The sequence below is a fragment of the Zea mays genome, chromosome 2 (genome assembly GCF_902167145.1).
Source record: "Zea mays cultivar B73 chromosome 2, Zm-B73-REFERENCE-NAM-5.0, whole genome shotgun sequence".
Classification (NCBI taxonomy): domain Eukaryota; kingdom Viridiplantae; phylum Streptophyta; class Magnoliopsida; order Poales; family Poaceae; genus Zea; species Zea mays.
In genome coordinates, this window is record NC_050097.1 from 240,923,393 (window position 1) to 240,946,074 (window position 22,682).

The 22,682-nt window shown below is 44.8% G+C and overlaps 4 protein-coding genes across 14 annotated transcripts; 1 reads left to right on the forward strand and 3 right to left on the reverse strand.

Annotated features, from left to right (window-relative positions):
* Positions 1-372: 372 nt before the first annotated feature.
* Positions 373-13,939, reverse strand: LOC103648272 (Fanconi anemia group D2 protein homolog). 5 transcript variants are annotated; one of them, XM_020548742.3, is made up of 31 exons: positions 13,058-13,910; positions 12,697-12,951; positions 12,348-12,560; positions 12,114-12,245; positions 11,418-11,547; positions 11,201-11,247; positions 11,028-11,129; positions 10,809-10,922; positions 9,557-9,699; positions 9,347-9,444; positions 9,140-9,221; positions 8,855-8,906; positions 8,705-8,785; positions 7,955-8,050; positions 7,768-7,871; positions 6,870-7,326; positions 6,745-6,777; positions 6,463-6,670; positions 5,039-5,172; positions 4,760-4,946; positions 4,444-4,676; positions 4,254-4,346; positions 4,031-4,123; positions 3,922-3,954; positions 3,692-3,802; positions 3,515-3,575; positions 3,316-3,371; positions 3,175-3,231; positions 2,969-3,089; positions 2,579-2,780; positions 373-889 (listed from the first exon to the last, which is right to left on the reverse strand). In XM_020548742.3, exons 1-30 carry the CDS (start codon positions 13,811-13,813, stop codon positions 2,587-2,589), a joined length of 4,476 nt encoding a protein of 1,491 aa, XP_020404331.2. In that variant the 5' UTR covers positions 13,814-13,910; the 3' UTR covers positions 373-889; positions 2,579-2,586. The 5 variants fall into 5 exon arrangements, with proteins under 5 accessions (XP_020404331.2, XP_008670980.1, XP_008670981.3 ...); XM_008672758.3 differs by lacking the exon at positions 373-889 and having other exon boundaries at positions 2,369-2,780; positions 13,058-13,939; XM_008672759.4 differs by lacking the exon at positions 373-889 and having other exon boundaries at positions 2,369-2,780; positions 12,114-12,194.
* Positions 1,846-2,442, forward strand: LOC100381352 (uncharacterized). The gene has a single exon (XM_008672760.4). The coding sequence runs from the start codon at positions 1,887-1,889 to the stop codon at positions 2,265-2,267; it is 381 nt and encodes a 126-aa protein (XP_008670982.1). The 5' UTR covers positions 1,846-1,886; the 3' UTR covers positions 2,268-2,442.
* A 2,442-nt stretch (positions 13,940-16,381) lies between the features above and the next one.
* On the reverse strand, positions 16,382-19,601 carry LOC100194278 (uncharacterized). 4 transcript variants are annotated; one of them, XM_008669071.4, is made up of 6 exons: positions 19,401-19,601; positions 18,184-18,432; positions 17,796-18,082; positions 17,620-17,700; positions 17,086-17,178; positions 16,382-16,980 (listed from the first exon to the last, which is right to left on the reverse strand). In XM_008669071.4, exons 1-6 carry the CDS (start codon positions 19,405-19,407, stop codon positions 16,792-16,794), a joined length of 906 nt encoding a protein of 301 aa, XP_008667293.1. In that variant the 5' UTR covers positions 19,408-19,601; the 3' UTR covers positions 16,382-16,791. The 4 variants fall into 4 exon arrangements, with proteins under 4 accessions (XP_008667293.1, XP_020403036.1, NP_001388328.1 ...); NM_001139317.1 differs by having other exon boundaries at positions 16,409-16,980; positions 18,184-18,420; positions 19,401-19,464; XM_020547447.3 differs by lacking the exon at positions 17,620-17,700.
* A 162-nt stretch (positions 19,602-19,763) lies between these two features.
* LOC100193943 (uncharacterized) lies at positions 19,764-22,303 on the reverse strand. Of its 4 annotated transcripts, none has more exons than XM_008669026.4 (3): positions 22,062-22,303; positions 21,646-21,967; positions 19,764-20,643 (listed from the first exon to the last, which is right to left on the reverse strand). In XM_008669026.4, exons 2-3 carry the CDS (start codon positions 21,787-21,789, stop codon positions 20,146-20,148), a joined length of 642 nt encoding a protein of 213 aa, XP_008667248.1. In that variant the 5' UTR covers positions 21,790-21,967; positions 22,062-22,303; the 3' UTR covers positions 19,764-20,145. The 4 variants fall into 4 exon arrangements, with proteins under 4 accessions (XP_008667248.1, XP_008667249.1, XP_008667251.1 ...); XM_008669027.3 differs by having other exon boundaries at positions 21,646-21,870; positions 22,062-22,302; XM_008669029.4 differs by having other exon boundaries at positions 21,646-21,817; positions 22,062-22,286.
* Between the last annotated feature and the right edge of the window lie 379 nt (positions 22,304-22,682).

Consider the following 22,682-nt stretch of genomic DNA (forward strand, 5'->3'; position numbering starts at 1 on the left):
CAAAAGCATTGTGTACTCCTTATTTTTTCCCACAGGGTTTTGAGGAGATAATATCTTGGAAGACAGATTGCAGATGATCAAATGGACTTGGATTGATCAAGGGGGAGTGTTACAAAATATATTGTTCATGTGATCAAATCCCTGACAGTCTTTTCCCAAGGGACACACCCCTTGGGAAACACTGTATCCACTTGTATATAAACAAGTATCACTGCAATAAAGAATAACTGTCTCTCTCTGCCATTTGTCTCAATCTCGTTACCACTGAGTTCTAACAATATATATGCTTGTCCACCGGCCCGTTTTGTTTCGTCCATACATGCATTACTATATATCGGATGCATATGATCGTATGCGTTCCTGTGGCGTAGTTAAATTAAATATATAGTAGTAGTATTGGCTTTGTGCGTACATATATAATGCATATGTGATGCACAAGAATAATGTCAAAGCTAGCAGTGCATGCATAGCGTATGTCATTCGCCGTACCTGCGCTAAACTCCGGGCGATCCCCCCTCCCAAAAGGTAGCCATTTCCGATGTCTGTTCTGGCCGGGCTGGGAACGTACGTGCTACACTGCTGGTTGAGCATGCAGCAGTCGACGTGGACTACGTACCACTGATGCAATGCAAATATATATGCAGTTGCTGTACATGTCGATCGATCCGACGACTAGCTCTCGGCAGTACCTAGCATAGCGGTAGAGTATACACTATCTATGCATGCACAGCAGCATGCAGCAGAGACCGTACGTAGTACCGACTTCGATTCATCTGGACGGACTGGAGACCACAACGTCCACGTACATCCATCCATGTCACTGCTTACGTGTACGACGTGGGAGCAAAACCGTGTGCCGCCGCCACCCTCCGCCGTCGAGCTACATAATCTATTTACAAAAAATAAAATTAATCAGCGTACGTACGGCTGCCATCCATCGGACTCACTCAGCCACACACACGACACGAAGCGAGCGTACGTACGGTCACACATGAATACAAATGCATGGATCCTGTGGCCTACATTGATTTATTATTGATATATCTTGTGAACGACGTACGACCGCGACCGACCTAGCTGTATCTGTATGTACAGCCAGCTAGCCATGCATGCATATGCATGGGCAACGTACGCGCGCAAACGGTGCAACAAGAGAGATCTCCGATAATTCCGTGTATATAGAGTTTGGAGAGACGATGGATGTAGATGTGCATATCCATCCATGCTGTGCTTTGCCAATAAACCGCGCGCGACTTGGAACAGTACGTAGGTCGATATTGTGTGTTCCCACGCACTAAAGATCTATGCCTCTTAATCTATTTTTGTATGTGTTATGGACATGCACACGGGTGTGTGTGGTATGCGTTCGTGGCGTCCTTGTACCCTGATAAAAAAAAACTTGATGATGCCAAGCTCATCACTGGATAAAGATCCCTGAACTTTACCCATACAAAGATGAAAATTGACACAACTGAATGACGATGTGGGGTGGGGGATTGACCAAAAAAAATATCTACGTGCTTTTCGAAGGGAAAAAAATATCGCTGACTGATCGTACATAATTGTCCATGCGATCTGTTTCAAATTTTATCCTTTTTATTTAATTTTAAATAAAAAAAGATTCTAACCCCTACAATCCCTTGGGAACCAGCTCTGATGGTGATCCCCTGGCTTGCAGCATATGGGGGTGGGGAGCAAGAAAAGGAAATGGGTTTAGTTGGGCCACACTGGGCTTGGTTGGTAGGCATATCGGGGAACTTTGATTTGATTCGCATGACAAGGACCTGTTTCCTTTACGAGCTGGTAATAGGACAAGACAACGGGGATCCGCCTGGGAACTGCCGAGCCCGGACGCATCCAATCCAACCGCTGCGCTCCACATTGCCATGCCGGGACCCACAGCAACGGCCCCTTTGTCCCTCTGTAACTGGTTCGCAGTTTCCGCACCCAGCACCCGTCCCGTGGACACTCCACTGCATCCACCACACCACCAGATCTGCCGTCCGCGCAGAGGACGAGAGGAATACTTCATCGCGATGGGGGCGGTGGTGACGGCGGTGATCGCGATCGCCGCGGTGGTGCTCGGCTGGATCACCATCGAGATGGCATGCAAGCCCTGCCTCGAGACCGGCCGACGCGCCATGGACCGCGCGCTCGACCCCAACCACGACCCGGACTCCCCCACCAACGCCGGCGGCGCCTCCGCCAACGAGCCGCTCCTCGCCGACCTCTCCGCCTCCACCGCGCCACCCGCAAAGGCCATCTGAATCTCGTCATCTCCCAGAGCGAGCCAGAGGCGGACCACCCTTTTCCCCTCGCGTTGTAATATTGCTTCTTTCTATGTCATTTTGTGTTTATGAGTTTGCTATTAATATTAATGGTGTTTTGGTTATGAAACGACCACTGCTAGCAATATATAAACTACTTATTCAGACTTCCATATTTACAAGTGACGTTGCAACCTAGATTCTGGTGGGGATCCTATCTTTTTTTCTACACTAAATGCACACACAAAACTGTTAATTTTTGGGACAGATTTTTGGCCGGCTTAGAGAGAAAGAGATGTACAGATTGGTACCTATGCCACTATTCCTCTTCCTCCTCCATCGGCGTCTCGTTGCTACCTTCCACAGCATCCTCCTCCATGGCATTGCCATTATCGTGCTCATCAGCTGGAAGGTCGGAGTCGACCTCCGTCTGCTCCTCATCTTCCTCATCCACGTTCCCATACGCCTGAGAGCTCACCACATGGCCTTGCAAGTCCTTGTGCTTCAAATTGCCTGTCACAGTTCAGAATCCACAAAGCGGACGGAGGGGCATTAGAGCAGGAAGTAGGCACAGCTCCGTGTGCTTGTATGGTAGCTTACGAAACCACTCAGGTCTAGGTTGACATGCCAACTTGCAGTTTGTGCATGACTATTACGCACGGTGCTGAAGAAACCATGGATGAGATTGCATAATAATTTACCCATCTGAAATTCCTTCTCGGCGGAGCAGCTGTGTAGCAGCGCCTTGACCTGGAACAAGAACCGCTCCATGGATCTCTTTGCAGGAGGTACTTTGCTTGTGATCATTGTCCGCTTGTTACCCTGCACAAGATCGCAGGCGCACTGCCGTAAGCACGGGGCACAATGCTCATGGTATCAACGCTGTACACAGAATCATCGGCTGTACCTTAGCATCTGAACATATGGATTGGATTATTCTTGTTCCTTTCTGGAGTTGTTTTAGCTGTATCAGCATAATTTCATCAGCGACACTGACCAGCCATTGTAATTCATCAGTGATACCAAAAGGAACATGACTAACCCTTACCATTTTAACTATGGTGTCATTATGTTGCTCGAAATGTCTCTCTAGAAAGTTGAAGGCTGCAAAAGGCAAATAGTAAATTGAATGTTTTATTTTGTCAAAGGTCAAGACCCAAGATACACCAAAATTGGTGTTACCAACTGAATGTTGAAAGGTTAAAGGCTTGTATACATAATGAACTTATAGAACCTCAATTCTTCACCTTTCAGAAATGTGTCAATAAATTTCCCCCCATGTTTAACTGCCATTGCATGCATAGAAACCTATAATTAAAGAGTAGTGTAAGTAGTGTCTCCTTCATCCAGAAGCTCAGTACTTAAACAACCGCACAAGGTACTGTTTGCGGGATTTGAGTTTGAGACACTATGGTGCAACTAACCTTTTCGTGGGACTTGCACATTCCTATTAGAGAGACAAATGCATCCACTGATTTCTGAATCTCTTGAAGAATAGTATCAACTGATCCTCTAGCCTTCAGTGCTTGTTTGATCTAGATTAGGATGGAAATTACTCAAACATCAGGCAACGCTACAGTTTAGATTAGAGGACACAGCGATAGGGGGGAAAAGGAGCAATTCTAGCGCATATATGCCGATTTAAATTGCTCACCGTCTTGTTTAAACTCCCTGTGTTCTCCTCGTGCTGTATTAGTGACCAAAATGTTAGAAGACAAGACAAGCATGGCATATTTCATAAATGTATCAAACGCCATACTTACAAGCACACGGTACCAAGAGGTAATAGTGGAGGAACACAATGTTGGAAAACCATACGATACATCTTGGTTATCTTTTGTTTTGAGCGAAGGTTCCTTAAAACATGGAATAAGAACCTATAAGGAGTATTCTAAGGCAAAAAAAGGATCATGTAGTTCATATCTACAACTATATGCTAAATGAGATGTCTCTCAGAGCATCACTCGAGAAGAAGAGATGGCCCACCTTAGGCAATTCACGACCTATCTCAGCAAGTAGATCTGAAGTAGAGTCACTATTCCTAAGGTATATTTGCAATATCTTCTGTATAAGATCACCCTGACAGACAACAGAACAGAGAAAATATTAGTAGCTACAAGCTTATCACCTATCAGCTAGCACATTAAAAAGGTAGTTGGAAGGAACTTAAGCTTACTTTACTCTGCCATCCTTTTCCAGCATCTTCGCTAGGGAAATCAGCACTGAGCAGCTTATGAGCTGAGTATCCAAGACGCTTTCGCAGAAAGGGAATGATTGCTTTGGAGCATCCCATGTGTATATTTTTCCCATTTGGTTCCCCAGATTTGTCCAACAACACAACAACAGAATTTACAATTGATTGTATAGTAATTAACACATTAGAAGACAGAAGGTATGAAAATGAGGACACTGCAAAAAAAAATAGTGCACTAAAATTAGGTGAAAAAAGGTTGCATAATGTCCAAGCACTGTGTGCACAAATAGCTAGTTACCTGAATCCATAATATCCTCCAATATTTTACATGCTCCACAATACAGGTAATCAACATTGCAAGGAGCAAGAGATGGTTGGAACTCGGAAAGAACATCATCAAAATTTTCAGTTGGCTGTAAAGTCTGCAAAAGTTGCTTCAGAATTGACATGTTTGGTTGATTCAACAGATCAGGAATGCCAAGTAACTGCAAAAGGCACCAGACTTGTTAGCATTAGCAGCTTCAGTTTCTAGATCTCGTCTATTTTCAGATAAAAGAAAATACATCAATAGAACAACCTTCCTGTAGCAGCCAAGAATCTCCTTGCATACAGCAGTCACAATTGATGACTTGGAGACAACCACATATGGTATGTCTGGGTTGCCAGCAGAAGATGAATGTGAACTCCAGTCATCTGAACAGCTCTCTGATTCTGAAGAGTAGTAAGCTTATCATGTTACCAATCGAAAGCAAAGACAGTCAATGAAGGATTATACGAAATGTGGATATTGTTTTCATGCTTATTAAAACGACGTTAAAACGTCGTTTAAACGACGTTTAAACTATAAAACGCTGCCAGAACACCGAAACGCTAAAACGTTTAACACTTGCGCGTAAAACGTCGTTTTACGACGTTTAAACGTCACGTTTTGACGTTTAAACGCAAAATAGCGTTAAACGCCGCGTTTCGGGCGTTTTACTTCCGCCAGCAAATTTTGGCCCAGCGGCCAGCCCAATTAGGGAATAGGGATTCCGCCGCCCAGTCCGTCCAGTCCGTTGTAGCCGCCGCGGTGCCTCCAGTCCGCGTCGTCCCTGTCCCTGTCCGCCCACGCCCATCTGGTGCAGCCGCCGCGGCGCCTCCAGGAGTCCAGGCCGCCATCGCCTGTGCCAGGCAGCGCCATCCCTGTCCGCGTCCGCCCATCCGCCGCCCCCACAAGGCCACAACAGGGACGTCCGCCACCCGCCAAGCAGGGCCAGTCCGCCGGCCGCCTGCTCGCTTGCTCCAGCACTATCTGGTATGCTCAAGCACTATCCCCATCAGACGACGTTTAATCTATCTGGTATGCTCATTGCTCAAGCGAACAGCATTGCATTCAGTTGATGTTGCTCGCTTGCTGTTGCTTCAGCACTTCAGCAGTTGCTCAAGCGAACAGCTTGCCTGTTGCTCGCTTGCTGAAGGATTGAAGTGCTGTGTTCTGAACATGCATTCCATTATTGCATAATAGATTGGAGGAGAAATGGCTGATTTTAGCACGGATGATGTTGGTTTAGATGATTTGGATGATGGTTATTGAGTGCTTGAGTAACACATGTGTGCTTGTGGTTGTGGACATTGCATTCCACTTTATTTTGCACAATATTATTATGTGAACTTATGTTGGTTGTTTGGTATTTGACTTTATGTTATTGTCTGAAATTATTATATATTGAAATTTCTCTATGTTGTTTAAAACTACGTTTAAACTTTGTTTAAACCGTTTAAAAGTTAAAACTCCACCCATGAGCGTTTCAACGTTTCGTCGTTTTAATAACCTTGATTGTTTTTCTCAAGCAACGCAGGAAAGCTGTGTGTCATTTCACTAAGAAGAAAAGATCCATAAAGGGGGGGGATCCCTCCCAGCACATACAACCCCGACCATTAAGAAACCGACTCAGCCCACTAATTATTAATTCAAACACTGTAAAAGTAACAGGAAGCAGAAATTATGGAATAGACGGTTACCATCTTTGATCATTGAAACTGCTCCATCCAGATGCTTCCTTAAAACTAAGAATAGTGGCTGGATTTTGTCAAGAAAATCTTGTGTACTCTTATGGCAATGAGTAGGAGTATATTTTGCTTTAGAAGTACTAAGAAAAGGCTTGATTGAAGGATTCAGATTATCTAATTTGTTATGCAGATCACGGAGAAGATATAGATATGTTGGTAACTGCGTGACGAAACAGACAGACGTTAATAATGTAACCATATTTTAGCAGCAATTATATAATAGGAATGAAGTACCTCAGTTTGAAGGTAAGAAGATGAACCTTGACACTGCAAAAAAAAACATACCAATTGTTGGCAATTAAGATAGGAAGAAAAGGTTTCATGATCCCCTGGTCAATTTAAACTGAAGAAATCCATACCTCTGAGTAGTTCAACAAAGACAAGCACGTTGCACGGATAGTTCTGAATTTGTATCTTTGCATATCTAGTTTAACTGGTGCTGCCATTAAATCTATAAGCCCAAGTTCACCAGGATCAGTAGCATCTTGTTCGATATCCTTTGACATCATTCCACTTGATGATGGTTGTGAAGAAGCTTTATTTGTTGCTTGACTGACTGTTACTCCTGCTCTTTTGAAAGCATCCAGTATTGTAGGTTGCTTGAGTTTATCATCAGGATTCACTTTTTCTGAGACTTTGCCCTTGCAACCCTTCTGTCTTTTGCTGGAAGCACCATTTATGCTCTCCTCTCCCATGTTCTTTGGAATGTTGAATTTGCTGGTGCTTGCTGATCCAGAGCAATCCCCAAGATATCGCAACTCAGGTAAAGATAATGGATAATCTTTGAGAAATGCATTCAGCAAGCCTTCAAGTAATCTGAATTGCACAAATTTATATTTACTCATATAGGCATATGTCATACATGAATACATAAACATATCTCATGTCACAAAACCCAAACTACATTTTTTAAACGTTTTTTATATTATAAACATCCCATTCAAGCAACCAGCGGCCAGGTAAAGAAAATAATTGATATAAAAAGTTTGGAATCTACTAACTTCTCATATTTAGATTAATCAACTGGACAATACTGATGGAAATTTACTGCTCAGTCCCGCACACTTGGAGTCAGAAATAAGAACACTACAAAGCTTTCAGTGCCTAGGGTTCAGGAATGGTGATGGCAGAGCAAACATCCAATGGACAAGGACCTAAATGGTTCTATTCCATTTACAGATGTTTTCTGAAATGGGGCTAACTATGAATGTGATCATTATCAGTATAAAAGCACAATAATGATGGGTGTACACTCACATCAGATTTCTTAGACGCTTCAGAAGTTTTACTGCTGTCTCGTTCCTTGCTTTCTGTGAAACATTATCAACCCTACTTTCAACCTGTGTGCCGAAAGCATTGAGCTGCATTGATGCTCTAGTTTAGACAATAGAGATGAAAATTTGAAAATCACAGTTCGAAAACTACAGCATACAAAACTACTCACCAACTCCCTGATCCAGTTTATTGCATAGTATAGGGAATAGCACACTGTTTTTTTCTGCAATCCTGACAGGTTTCCCCAGTTAGCTCCATCCAAGTGCTGTTGGTGGTCCATACTAAAAATTATTATTTTGCTTGATCATTAAATAGCATCTCTCAAAATTTTGACAATGTATATACTGCAGAAGTGGCATTTATATAGTAGAAGCAGTGAAGTCCTACTACAAGAGTAAAGAGATCAGCAAACAACCTATAGGTAAAGACTTTTAGAAAAACTAGCTACTCCTGCCATTCTTAAATGCTTGGCGTCTGATATTACGCATATATTTGGCACTTCTGTTTAGAAATATTTTGCAAACTACCTTAAGAATTACTCCCTTCAGTCAAAAAATCTTCACATTTGAGATTGTGTAGTCTTCAATGCATATATTTGACCACTAATTCCTTTCACAATATATTTTTAAAAAACTTCAAATTTATGAAATTTTGCAGGTGTTTTTCAATACAGTTCTACACATGTAACTTGCATTTTTCAAACTAGATACTTAGTTTTGATGTAGTTTTTAAGGTTTGACTAAATCTTGTCCGAACCGACATGGTTTTATGACCAGAGGAAGTAAATAATTTGTGAGTCGCCACTAGACACTATTTGAGTGCAACAGCAAGTGAGGATTAGAAGTATTCCACACCCAAGCAATTTAGAACTACACCAAGAAAGTAGATAGCAATAATTGAACGGAGAAATTTATATAACCTTGGTAGAGGGAAGGTGCAAAGGACAGCCAAGTAGTGCATCTATTCCACCAAGTGAGCCTTCATTTCCTAAACGTTCAATCTTCGGTATAAAGTAAGAATGTAAGCTCAGCAATTAAGGCATATAGAACTACACATTTATTGCACTTACTGTTGTTAAAAGTGAAAATTGGGACATAAGGATCTGCAAGCAGGATTGGGATCTGCAAAAGGTGAAAAATATCAGTAAATTTTGCTAGTGCAGGTTCTTTGAAACTAATTAGCTACTCCTCTGTTTCAAATTATAAGTCGATCTGGCTTTTTTAGATACATTGTTTTTATTATATATCTAGGTGCACAGTTAAAATTATGCATCCAGAAAAGCCAAAACAAATTATGATTTGGAATGGAGGAAGTACCAAAACAATGACATCATTAATAACTAATGATATTTTACTTTTGGGGCGAAGTGGGGGCTAGACGCATAATATTTACACATACTGGAGAGATATTTCCATCCAACTTCATCCATAATTCTCCTGTAACCAAGGTGTCAACAATTACATTTGCCCATGTTTATTGTAGGTATTGACAACCTAATGGCCTATGCTAAAAAGAAATGGAGTCCAAAATACAAAAATAACCACAACATCATTTAGCTAACCTTCTATGCCATCACATAGATATTTCTCTGGTAGTTCACCATTTTCAAGATCGGCAAGAAAAGGTGTCTCAAATAACTCTGCAACATGCTCTCCTACCCTGAATAGACCAATTGGTAAAATAGACCATCTTGCATGAGCACAACCAGCAGAAAAAACATATGATGAAATATTGAACATATACGTATATACCATCATTTTATTATACCCACCAGTCATGAATTGAAGAGTGGATAACTTTGCTATCCAGCAAAGCAGCTAATTCATCATATAGAAAAATCAAGAGTAATGTCACAAATTTGCATGAGTTGACAGACATCTTCAGCAATTCTAGGGCCTCCTCACAATTTGGTTGCTACCAAACCAGCCAAATAAAATTAGCATTAGGATTTCATGAATGCAAAACACGGTTGATGCAGTACATGCAGTTCTTTTATTTTGATGTACTGTATATGCATTCCTAACATGTTATCATTAATTTCAGCATGTGTAGCGCATATATGGTATACTAAGGCTATCTCCAGCAACTCCCCTATCACATCCACTATTTCAAACTCCACTCTGCAAACAGTGTTATCTACAGTGCAAAACAATGTTTTACACGTCCATATACAGTTATACACGATCTGCTGGACACGGCCTAAGGGGGTGTTAGTAAGTAAGTGGTGGTTTCTTTTTTAGATCTATACAAATAAAAGAAACAGATTAGAGAACCAAAGGTTGAATGATTTGCTTTATATCTGATACAAGATAATTGAAAGGCTCAAAAAGAGACATGTGGAAGAAAAAAATCTAAACCCTTTGATCTTAGAAGAGTTCCAATAGGTTCAAATGGCAACTAACAATGAAGAAGAGATCATCCTGAAGATCATGATCTTTTCTGGTCTCGTGTTCATGAAGCCATTGGTGCAACAACATCACTACAGAACCGTAATTTTCCTAGGATGAGCAGGATCTATACTCGTTGAAATGGTGTTGTAGCTGCTGCTTCAACATCCACCACAACCATAATTTCAGAACAAGAACAACAAGGATTAGGAGAAGACAAAGAAGCTGAAATTGACTTTGTTGCTCTTGATGATCTACATGTTGAAGATGACTATGGCCAAGCTCTTGCTACAGATGATGCTGCTGCAACTGCAAGTGACGAGCATGTGTGCGGCATAAATGAGATGGACTTATATACTAATTAAGCCTTATGGACTTAGGGCAGGATAATATGCCATATTTATCAGTTATTCAGTTTTATCATGTATTTGCTAGACATATATAATTGCTTGCTACCTATATTTTATTTGCTAGTTTTTTATATCTTGTATGATATATGTTGCATACTTGCTGCTAAACAAATTGGTGTCTAGGTGTCCATGCGCCCAGCTGGCGACTCGCCTTGTCGTGGCGTGTGGCGACATGATAACCATAATATTGCCACTTATCCTAAATTTACATTGTACTTAAACAAACCTGAGATGATGAACAGTTCACAGCAGCATTGACATCAGTGGAAGCGATAGTAGAAACTATCCTTAAAACCCCAATTATTCCCATCCGTCTATACTTCATGTCTGGATTACTAACCTACAAGGTAAGAAGTAGGCACAGAACAATAACGGTTTGTACTTTGCTAGTGAAAGATGTCTTTGTCGGAAAAATGTGCTACCCATGTAATAAATGTGATCATACCTGCTTCCTCACCACCATTAGAACCTCGTTAGCAACTGAAGAGCCACCTGAACCAGTATTGAAGCCAGCAGCCAGTGCCAAACGACAGAAGATATCATAAACCTATAAGTTCTTGATTAGCTATTATTTATGAAGGCACAGAGTAGAAGAGAAATGAACAATGTATCACAAACCTTCCGAAGATTATCTTCGCCAAAACTCTCCAAGTAATCCAATATTCCTGTATTGAAAAGGTTGATATGTCTATTAAGAAAATGAAAAGCACTAAATACAAAGGAAAGTATGTTTTTTCTTCAATATGCAGAAGCTCTGTGAATTGTATATCAGAAGAAGAGGAATAATACAAAGGGTGGAGTAAAGACCAACTACTAGCATATGAAAGTACCTTACCAGTTATGTGTGAAGATATAGGAATCAGTTCTTCCGAATTGTTGGATGTTAAAGAAATCATGATATCCAGAGCAGATGAAACTTCGTAACTAACCCCAGATCCTATATGAGTGACCAATGAACCCACAAGCTGCAAAAAAGAAGGGACAAACTATTAGGAAATGATGAACAGATAAAATGCACAAAACAGAACAGATAATTTGTAATCAAAGATAAGCAATTCCATGTGCAACAAAATTTCATTGACTAAATTTCTTTGGCTTAACACTAAATAAATCTCGTCCTTATACGGTTATACCATGGTTTTTGTCATGACCAGAAATCAGATGACACTAAGTTTCTCAACTGTAATCAGTTATCGATATCACTTCATCAGTAGTTCCAACACTCTTCTACCCATAGTATAAGTACTACATTCCCTCTAGCATGCAGAAATAGTATGAGTTTAAGAACATCATTTTCAATGTATCGTTCATATATATGCTGGACCTGACATCGCCATTCAATACTAATTCACAGAGTACATATCCATTAGTTATGTATTCGCACTTAAACCACCAAAGTGTCTGAAAGTGTTACAACATTGAATGTTTCAGAATCACAAAGATTATTCCATGCCATAAGCATATATAGACATTCTCAACCTTTTTAGCATGTGAATCATTACAACCAAAAGTGTTGGAAGCCAAGTGGTACCTCTTGCCTGGAGTATGTATCAGTGAACTCTTCAAATAGTGCTGTGAACAAATAAGCCGCAAACTCTCTAGCTTTCTCTTCCTTGCAAGCCAACAAGTAATCGCTAACTGAGAGGTATGACATGAAATGTTCCTGACTCAAGTTAAATCATGGCGCATTTAGACTCCAAATTAGCATGATTAGTCACATGTATGCTGCATGTATACAATCGTTGCAGTATAATGAAGAACTAACCTTTACCAGTTCAGTGTTCCCATGAATACATTGATCAAACAGTGTCTCTCTTATGCACTCATGTAAGATCTTGGACTTCAGTATTTTCTTTGCAGCCTTCTCTAGAGCACCACCATTGGCATAGATAAGCATGATGAGCCAAACATCAATCACTTTGTGATCCCTCGGGTGGTCAACTGACTTCAGCTCCTTCAGGAAAGCCTCACAAAGCATCTGTGGTTCACAGCAAAACACAGCCAAGATGAACCTTGAACATAGTGGCAAAAATGATTTCGAAAAGTTTAAGGGGAGAGCTTCCCCAATCTGCAGTACTGTGCTGCAAAATAAGCTGAAGATTAAAACAGTTTACATTCTTAAACCGTAGGCCTGATCTCAGTGTATCAAGTATTGCCCCATCAGTGCTATTAGCTGATGCCTTCCCTTTGAGCTTCTTACTCCGTGCAGCCCGTGGATCGACAACACCAACAAACTTGAGCTGCTCACGTATCTGCGATATAATCCTCCCAGCATTGACTGGTGTAGCCGACAACAGCAAGAACCTGAGCAGATGAGGCGTCTGGTCTGGAGCAATTGTCCGGATGCATGATATCGCAACAGTCACTGCCTGCAGGAGGGTGACGTCATCAGATTCAGATGGTAGCATCATACTGACATACAAAACAAAGTTCACTGACAGACACAAAACAGAGAACAAAATGTGTCTACATCACCTGCTCCTGCAGCTCCTCGTTGAGGTTAAGATCCGACAGCACATCGAGCACGGCGACAACGATTTCGGAGTCCTCCTGCAGGAGCTTCTCGAGCGCGGCGACCACGGCGGCGTGGCTCTTGTCGCCAACGATCTCCGGGAGCGAGCCGATGATCTCCTTCTTCAGGCGGTGCGGGGCCACGGAGAGCACCTCCACGAGCTTGTCGACGAAGGCGTCGGCGTCGGCGAGGAAATCGAGCCAGCGGAACTGCGACACGATGAGCCTCCCCACGTCGTCCTGCAGCGGCGATCCGTCGAGCGCGCCGTCGCCGCCGAAGTGCTCGGGCAGCTTCTCGAGGAGCAGCGCGAGCAGGCCCGGCTGGAGCGCGGGGACGGAGAGGAGCGCGCGGGCAAGGCTCGGCTCGTGCGGCGCCGTCGGGAGGAGCAGCTGGCGGAGCCGCGCGGGGGAGGAGGCCGCGAAGGCGGCGAGGCCCTCGAGGAGGCGCCGGGCGGGGGCCGAGGGCGAGGAGGCGTCCCCGCCGGCGGAGAGCTTGCGGGAGAGGCGGGCAGCGAAGGAGTGCGGCGAGGGGAGGGACGGCGGCTGGTGCGGCGGGACGAGGAGCGTGCAGCCCGCGTCCGCGAGCAGCGCCGCCGCCGCGTCGACGGCGGATGAAGCGTCCGGGCCGGGCCTGGGGGGCTCGGGCTCGGGCTCGAGCTCGGGCGGCGGTGCCGGGCGCTTGCGGGGGTTGACGGGGCGGCTGCGCTGCAGGAACACCATCGGCGCCGCCGATCAATCGCCGGAGCGGAGAGAGACGAGATGGCTTCCTTCGTCGAGAAGACACACTGGGAAGGTTTTGGGGGGGAATTGGGGGATGGGTTTGGGGAAAATGAAATGAAATTTTTGGCGCCACGGGAGGAAGCTGCGAGGAACAATAATGTCAGGCGGGCCTCCTTTGGGCCGTGTATTTGCTGCCCACCACCCAGCCATCAGAGCTGCAAGCAATGCAGATGCTGGATCATTTTAACTTCAGTAGATGGCTAACTTGAGTCTGACCAGGGCTAGGGTAGTTTTCATATGGCTGTGTCCAGCAAGGGACGGTACACCGTCCGGTACCTTTAATTTAGCGGATCTCGGTTTACTTTTTCTCCCCAGCAACGTCCCCTACAACCTCCTGTAAAATACAGGAGCCTCGCCACGACCTCTAAATTTGGAGGCTCCTCTATAGCTCTTTGCAGGCTCCGGACAAATAAGGGGCCCACGTGTATAGCTCTTTGCAGGCTCCAGACAAATAAGGCTGTCTCCAGCAAGGAGCGGTAAATGGCTCTGTACGCTAAATATAGCGGATCGAGACATTCGCTACGACTCCAGCAACGCACGCTAAAACCTTCGCTAAAATATAGCGTGTCTTCGTCGTCCTCCAAATGTGGCGGTCACGCTACCGCCCGCTATCACTCTCGCGCCGTCTCCTCCCTTTCGCTCCCGCGCTTGCTCGGAAGTCGAAACCCTCTCGCGTCCGTCGTGCAGCACATCGTCTTCAGGGTTCTTCTCCGACGACGACGAGTCTACCCGCTTTGGCGAAACTTCTCCTTGGCCGTGCACGCTCCCTCGAGTCCCCATCCAATCCATGCACAGCAAGCCCCCAATCTCCGCTAGCAACGCTTGGTTCCTTGCCTCGCTCCTCAATCTCCGCGGCAGCAGCGACGAAGCAGATGACGAGGAAGAACTTTGCGGCAGTCGTGCTCAAGCTGGGGGCCCACCTAGAGGCGTGTGACTACGTGGTCATGACGACGCAGAAGACCGGCACCCCAACGGGATGGCGCCGTGTGTTTTCGATCTGCAACAAAAATCGTCGATCCCACTCAGAGCAGCGTCTAAAAGCTTCTGGATTTGTCCCTGGAACCGATGGGATAGGAGGGAGGGTTTTGGGGCAAAGCGCTTGTTCTTTTTGCCTACTTCAATTTTTTTGTTCTATTTTGATGATGCAGCCATGTAAGATTTGGTCAGCGAACTCAAGGAAGACAATGCATAGCTCAACGGTTGTTGTGCTCCTGCACAGGTTAGGGTTATCGTTGCTTGTATCCAATCTCTTTTGTTTTGGTTTTGGCTAACTTGATGATTTCGTAATGGAAAATCAGGATGACCTCGAGAAGGTCAGTCAGGAGAATTCCTTGCAGATATTCATAGTAAGATTATCTATCCAATCTGAAAGTTCTTTTCTAGCTACAATCATTTAGTTGTTTGGTTCTATAAAATAGAGATTATTCTGTGTAAAAACTAAAATGTTGTTTCGATTATATGCAAACAAATAAAAAAACTAAATCAATGAAAAAAGGAAGTCTGTTATCACTGTAGCTTTAGAGGACCGGATTTAGGGGACGTTGCTGGAGACTGAGAAGATATATAGGACATAATCTTTTAGAGTGTGCTGTAAAGGACAGGGAATATTCTTTTAAGGGATAGAATTTAGGGGACGCTGCTGGAAACAGCCTAAGGGGCCCACGTGTATAGCTCTTTGTAGGCTCCGGACAAATAAAGGGCCCACGTGGAGGTGACGTTGATATAGCGATTTTAATTGATTATTTAATATAGAGGATGAGATATAGAGGACGCTGCTGGAGAGAGTAAAAATATAGAGTACGAAATCTTTTAGAGTAGTCTGTAAAGGACAGAGAATATTCTTTTAGAAGATGAAATTTAGAGGACGTTGCTGGAGATAGCCTAAGTCATAGTCCTCCTGGCCCGGATTTACTACTAGTTGGAGTCCAAGTACAAGGTCACCTTCTTCACTGCACTGCTGTGAAGGAAGTCAGCGGCCTTCCTTTCCCAATGGCAGCGTAATAGCGAGTGTTGCTGCCTTGCTGGAGAGAGTCTCAACGTGTCCAGTTGAAGCAACCTCCTCAACGCTGGAAAGTTGCCCAGGATGACAGTCTTCATCTGAACGAAGAGAGGAAACGGGAGCTGGCCTGTTCTCTTGCAGCACAAGAGAACAGGGCTGGCCTGCAGGAGGCGGCGAAACAGGCGAGTGGGAGCGAGATGAGGCGCTCCCTCTTGTCTCTTGGAGCTTCCGCGTGAACGTACAGACAAAGCTACTGGAGGAAGAGCAGGGAAAGAGAGGTGTCTGTCTATGGAATGGATGATCCCAAAGCCTAATAGCCCTCCACTATCAAATGTCGAACAGGTTCCCTTCATGGAGACGCAATTCCAGTCTCCATGCCATGCCAGCAGCTAGATTACCAGCAGAAAAGCATATTGACAGAAGGTGACATCTCAACAGAATCGACACTTGCATGGGGTGGGGACTCTCAACAAGTCCAAGTCCAAATTCAAAACCAAGTTAGACGAGGCTGTAAAGGGTGCACAAACATTTGATGTATTCTTTTCGAAGGCGGACACTATTTACCCAGATAGAGATATACAAACAATCGATACCCACACTGATATCACAACAGCAGCAAGCAGCTACATATATATCAGTGCACTGTGAAACCGTTCTTCACCAAACCTTACAGTTGCGATGAAAAAAAAAACCTACCAGTGTCATGGGCCATGGCCCTCGCAGGTACATCAAGGCAAAGCTGGGAAAAGCAAGAGAGGCCCAGCAGTTTCTTCTTCACAGCTTCCCCTAAGTTGCCACCAAAGGCGGTATCTGGCCGCAATCTTCTTTTTGATGAATCAAAAGGCAAGCAAACTCCCATAGGTCATAGCCCTTGCACTTCTTCTATATGATTCAACTCGTTGCACCCATAGGCATGATCTCAGTTTCCCCAGACGTTGTCCCAGTTGTTCGTTTTCGGTGCCTCGGTAGACTGCCGGCTAGGTCCCTCGAACGCCAGCGCTTCTGGCCCCTGAATGCTGCCCCCCTTCTTTGGCTTTCTTCTCACTCCTAGCAAACGCAGCACAAACCGTGCAAGCTCACCGTAGAGCATACCGGACCGGTCGAAGAGCTAGCCGGCACCGTGATGACAACGATTTTAGTACAGGGATGAGTGACTCGTTTGATTCGAATACTGGCAGCAAAAAAAAATAAATGCATGTAAGAGAAAAAGTACCTGCAGCATTGCTGTCATGAAGAAATAGGATGCCTGAGTGTTCTGTTCAACAAGGAATGAGATTCGTCCGAAGAAATTGACAACACCATGCATCTGCCAGCCATTCAAAGCAGTTTAAGCTCTCGTTGACAGGAATTTCATGGGGAAAACACAGGAAACAGGAAAATTGCCAACTTTTCAAAGGGAAAGTGTTAAGATTAAGCATGACTTAATGCAAAAAAAGTGGCGGTTCTTGCTTTGTAAGAATGATTATATAGCTTAATTACTGTTGCATATTGCAAAGATGAAAACAAATGATGACTAATAAAACTACTAAGTAGGGCCAGTTTGATATGAGCATATTAAAGCACAAAGATCCGAGCAATGAACTAATCGGTGCATACAAATGATAAGTACTGGTGGAAATAACTTAAGAGACCCATGTAACTAAACCTAGAAGTAAATCTCCTCCATGAATTTATAACAGTCAGGGTTTCATGGTAAATAGAAGAGGTCATTTTGGATTCACAAACCATAAATTTTAAAATGGCTTACTTGGGTCCTTCTGGAAATAAAAAGTGAGGTGATTCGACATTTTGTAAATGTAATGGCACTGCAAGTGGTTGTGACCAATACCTCAGGTCCATGGGCATTTTCAAGTAAGTACCATACATTAAAATGCAATGAACCAATATAACAATTCAGAATAATGTGTGGTAAAAGTATCTTACCACTCGGAGGAAGGACACCCAGAAACCTGGCGGGGATGCAGGAGGGCCCATCGAATTTGGATCCTGATTACCGTATGGACCCATGCCCATACCACCCATTCCGCCCATGCCGTAACCACCATAACCTCCCATCCCACCATACATGCCTCCTCCATACATGCCACCGCCGTACATGCCACCACCATAACCTCCTCCGTAACTCGAGTACATGCTATTTCCGAGTCCACCGGTACCATAAGTGTTGCCAAATCCACCATATGAACTATACATGTTGGATCCACCATACCCTACACCCAAAAGGCAAATTGCAAATGTCAGTGTGAGACTGAAATTGTGTTCCTAAGACAACCACAATCACGAAACAAGTGACTTTGAAAACGTTGAATACCTCCATAGGTGTTTCCATAACCTGTCTGCTGCCAAGGCCGCTGTGGCATAGGCCTTGAAACAGTGCTATTTACATTAGGAGCGGCATTCCCCTCCATCGCAGTAACATTTTCGCTGGGTTTAGCGGTACCAGAAGCTTCAACAACATCACTGGTGCTTCCACCAGATGGGGGCTTGAAAGGTGCTGGACCTGAAGTTCCTTCAGTTCCAGATCGCTCCCAAGGCTTTGGTGGTGGACCTGCAAAGTGCACTAACAAGTTAATAACATCAGAATCCATTACCTTTAACAGAAATCAAGGGTTATGTCAAGAACAATTCCAATAACTAACTAAGAGCACGGCTGCTGCACTGCCTACCCCCGACAAAACTGTGGATAACAAGCTCGCAGCCATTGACTTAGCAGCAAAGCAAAGCAAGCACACACACGGTGGCTAAAATGTTCTTGACTGCCATGCAAGACAGAGGAGCAAAAGACTCCTAAAAGAATGGTGAATATATTGAAGCCAAGACCTTCATTTGGTTGGAAGAGAGCACCAATTTTAAGGTTGTGTAACAACAACGAGGGGCTGAATTCGCTACTGAACATCAGTGTCAGATCTAGGATTTAAAACCTGTGTTGCCAAACTTGTTGATTTTTAAGTCCAATAACACAATCAGCATGTATTTGCAAAATTTATGAAGGGGTTAAACATAATTGGAAAAGCTTATGGGGTTAAACATAATTGGAAAAGCTTATGCCTAGATCCTGCCACTGCTGAACATCAACTATAGAAGTCCAAAGTGCCAAGCAGGGTTGAAAAGTGCAAGGCACAGATTAACCAGCAGTGCCGCAGGCGCTGGGCCAACAGACATGTCGACGTCCACTCCTTGACACAAACCGAGTCCACTCCCTCGCCCACCACGACGCAGCATAATCAATCGATCAACGAAGAAACAAATCCGCGCGACTCCTCAAGATCCCGTCCCAGGTGGCGCCATAAGGCCATACCCATGCGGCCGCGTCTCTCCGGAACCGCCCTCTCCACCATGGGGGACATGACAGGGGACGAGGAGTCCGACCGCTCTCCCCCGCAGGTTGCGTGCGAAATCGGGCTCCTAATCGAGCCCGCCGCTCGAATTCTCCGCAGGCGCCAGGTTTCGGGCCGAATCGAGCAGTCCTGTCGTGCTCGTGCGCGGATTGGGGATCTAGGGGAACGGGAAGAGAAGCGGCGGACGAACCTGACATGGCGTGCGCGTCCTCTCCTCTCGTCTGCTATCCCGTCCTCCTCCAGTCTCCTCCTCGACCACAACCAGGCCGGGCGGGTCTGGTCTGCTCGACGCGCTGCGTTGCAGGAAACCTGCTCGTGTGTGTTCGTGCGTGCGCTGCGCGTCGACGCGTTTGGTGGTTGGAGCCCGCGGTCGGTCGGGCTCATGTTGTATGGGCCGCCGAACACTAAGGCCCGCGTCCACGTTAGTACGTAACGAAGGCCCACAGTGCCGGCCAGTTTGGCACACACTACAGTTACCCTCATCGTCTTCATGGCCAGTTTGGCACACACTACAGTTACCCTCACCGTCTTCAATGATTCAATCACCAGTAAGAAATGGAAACAACAAACAAGCCATGATGTCATACATTATAACTACCCAGTACATACTCAGAACAGCGTCCTCAACTTCCACCTCCTACCCGAACAAGGTTAGCTACTGTACATTTTCGAGAAGGAAGCGAAAGGACACAGGATGCATCTGCTGTCAGATATATGTCCAAACAATGTACTGCTCTCACATGGGAATAGGACACTGCATAGTGCATACGTTTCAACTTATTATCTGACTAGTGTTGTTCAGTCCAACCCATCAGATGAAATCTCCCTAGCGGCCTAGCCATCTGACACATAAATATGTTAACTGTGCCCTTGAGAAGAAAATGTGCAAGGCGAACTTTTATTGAAATACCAGACTCGAGTGAAACCCAAGCTGCTCATAGCCGGACAGTGCACCCACTTCCTTCTGTTCCATTAGTTCTGCTCTCAGACGACATGTCACAGTTCGGTCCAGCAGCAACGCTGCCAGCCACATTCTGTTCGCTGCTTCTGCTCCCAGAAACTGCTAGTCCATTCTGTCCAGCGCTCCTGTTGCCTGCGCATCGGCTAGCAGGTCCCCCAGCGTTCCTCTTACCTAGAATCTCTAGCTTTTTGGCCTTGTGCTTTTTGCCTCCAACGTGAGCGCTGAAATTGAACTCGGTGACACAGTCGACCTTGCAGATTTTGCACCAGAAGGATGGCACCACGTTTGGTCTGGGACACTGCAGAATCTGCGATGGAAGATGTGGAACTTTCACCTTTTTCTTTGTGGGGTACCAGTTTTGGGGCTGCTTCTGTCCAGTTACACAGCTGAAACTTGATTGTTGTGGAGGCACACTGGTCTCGGCAGCTAGTTTTCTCTTGATCGCATCAGGTACTGGTCCTGCACTGAAATCCTGAAAATTGAAATTATTTATTAATCACAACAAACGAGAAATTGGTAATTTATCTAAGCATGAAGAATCGTACAAACAAACATAGAAATGTATAGCACAAAGGCCAGAATATCATGCTTCCAGACAACACGAATTTTGAGCACCTAATAGAACAGTGAATATAGCTACCACTGATAAATATGTAACTGTTTTTCATAATGAATAGATTTTGGTTTCCAGCATTAGTGATGGAATCAAAATGGAAAATGTGCTTTTTTAATAAGTAAAAGCGACTCTCTGTTGACAGAAAAGAGAAAAGAAAAGAAAAAAGAACCAAACCAAGATAGACCCTGGCTCTCCATATCTAAACACTAACGAAAACTAAAATGCATCCCTCCCACAGGGCCGTTGGAGCTCTAAACATCAGAGCTGCACCAACTGACAGTCTCACAGTACTGTTGCAAGCCATTAGTCTAGATTGTCACAGCTGTGGAACTATGGAAGCTGAAGTATTCTGGTTATCTGAAGTAAAGGTTTCTGAATCAGATGCTGAACAGAACACTAAAGAAAAATAAAACAACTGTATGGCAAAAGAAAATGCACGGACAGAACCATTTCATTCATGGTTTTATAATATAGAAAATTAAAGTCTTGTGTGTGTTATCCCAGAGAAAGAATAAAAACAAAATCTGAAAAGAGTAAATAAGATAGTAACTTGTGGAAATAAAATGTTGGTCCCAAACTGATCATAACTTAGGCACTGTTAATGAGTTCCAGGTAGCTTGAAGTGCAATTCAGAACAAACAAACAGTAAATACACCACAGGCATCTAACTGAAGCCATCACTGTGCGCGCCTACTTGCAGCTGAAGGAATGTGGGACTGAGCACTAGCTGGGAGAACAAATGGCGTAGTCATGCCACTGTAAAATGCAGCCACGGGTCACATACCCCTAAACTTCCTTGACACATGTTTGTTAACCGCAACGCTTAGTAACAGAAAGTCCGTCAAACCAGAACCTTACTCTCTGCATTTCAGGGGCTCCGCAGATTCCGACGAGCAGATGTGGGTGGGTCCTCTCCACCCACTTGCGGTACTCCATCTCCCTCCTTAGAGCCTCCGCGAAGGTGATGGTGGCGCAAGCCGACGGCGCATTGGGTCTCTGCATTCTTGAAGGCAGCAGCTAACCACGCCGCCTGCTCACAGGAACCAGGAGGTCCTCAGCTAGCGAACGGGGCGTCTACCGTAGCTGGAGGATCATAGAGACATTGCAGGGGCGGACACGGTGAAGTACATGGTTGTACACCTGATAGCTTTTTTGCAGAAGAAGTTGCAGTAGGTTGTAACTAGGTCAGACCAGATCCGAATGCAGATAGCTTAAGTTAGGGTTTGGGTGCTCGAATTCGCACTGCGGGAAGGGGAGACAAGGGTTGGGCGTACCTGGTGGGTGTTCGTCGCCAGCGAAGAGCCCGATCGAGTTCTCAGGGCACCTGGAGTAGGATGGCGGCGGCGGCGGTCTCCCAGTCGTCGCCGCGAGAACTGAGAATTCCCCCCGCGGGGTAGGATTGGGTGGGGTGGGGGCGGCCGGGCGGGCGGGAGGAGAGCCAGGGGCCAACCGGGCAGGGGGCAAACACAGACCGGGGAGGCGGGGAGAATCTTTGGTGCATTGCCGATTTGCCGTGGAAACTGAGCAGGTGTAGCTCGTCAGTCAAGTCAACTCCCTCGTGACTTGCTATCCACACTCACGCTACTCTAAATACTCTCTCCTGTGTAGTAAAGATAGTCGTTTAGGACATAATTGTGCATTGATTAATTATTATAGAGTTTTTCCTGTTTGCCCTTATTAAATAGAGATATGAGTGCATTGATGTCACTAAAACAATCAAGCTTGATTGGTTGTTGTAACACCTCTCGAGACATTTTAGACTAGAGGTATCAAGCTTGATTCCTCGAGCGTATCTTTTTTTTTCCCTTTTGCATGTTGGCGCTCTTTTTTTTGCTAGCGCGCGTTGCTGGCCGCCGTTATGCAAGTCCAGCGCTCGAGCGAGGCGTGCGGTGTTA

What these genes read in the sequence shown, in the direction of transcription:
- LOC100381352 (XM_008672760.4), top strand. Translation starts at nt 1,887, where the DNA reads ATGCCGGGACCCACAGCAACGGCCCCTTTGTCCCTCTGTAACTGGTTC.
- LOC103648272 (XM_020548742.3), bottom strand. Translation starts at nt 13,813, where the DNA reads ATGGTGTTCCTGCAGCGCAGCCGCCCCGTCAACCCCCGCAAGCGCCCG. An exon ending in ACGAGGAGCTGCAGGAGCAG is followed by an intron (nt 12,952 to 13,057) that starts GTGATGTAGACA and finishes ACCCTCCTGCAG; the next exon opens with GCAGTGACTGTTGCGATATC. An exon ending in TATTGACACATTTCTGAAAG is followed by an intron (nt 3,372 to 3,514) that starts GTGAAGAATTGA and finishes TGCCTTTTGCAG; the next exon opens with CCTTCAACTTTCTAGAGAGA.
- LOC100194278 (XM_008669071.4), bottom strand. An exon ending in GGGTGTCCTTCCTCCGAGTG is followed by an intron (nt 17,701 to 17,795) that starts GTAAGATACTTT and finishes CATGGACCTGAG; the next exon opens with GTATTGGTCACAACCACTTG. An exon ending in TCATGACAGCAATGCTGCAG is followed by an intron (nt 16,981 to 17,085) that starts GTACTTTTTCTC and finishes GGTGCCGGCTAG; the next exon opens with CTCTTCGACCGGTCCGGTAT.
- LOC100193943 (XM_008669026.4), bottom strand. Translation starts at nt 21,789, where the DNA reads ATGCAGAGACCCAATGCGCCGTCGGCTTGCGCCACCATCACCTTCGCG. An exon ending in GAGCCCCTGAAATGCAGAGA is followed by an intron (nt 20,644 to 21,645) that starts GTAAGGTTCTGG and finishes TTCAATTTTCAG; the next exon opens with GATTTCAGTGCAGGACCAGT.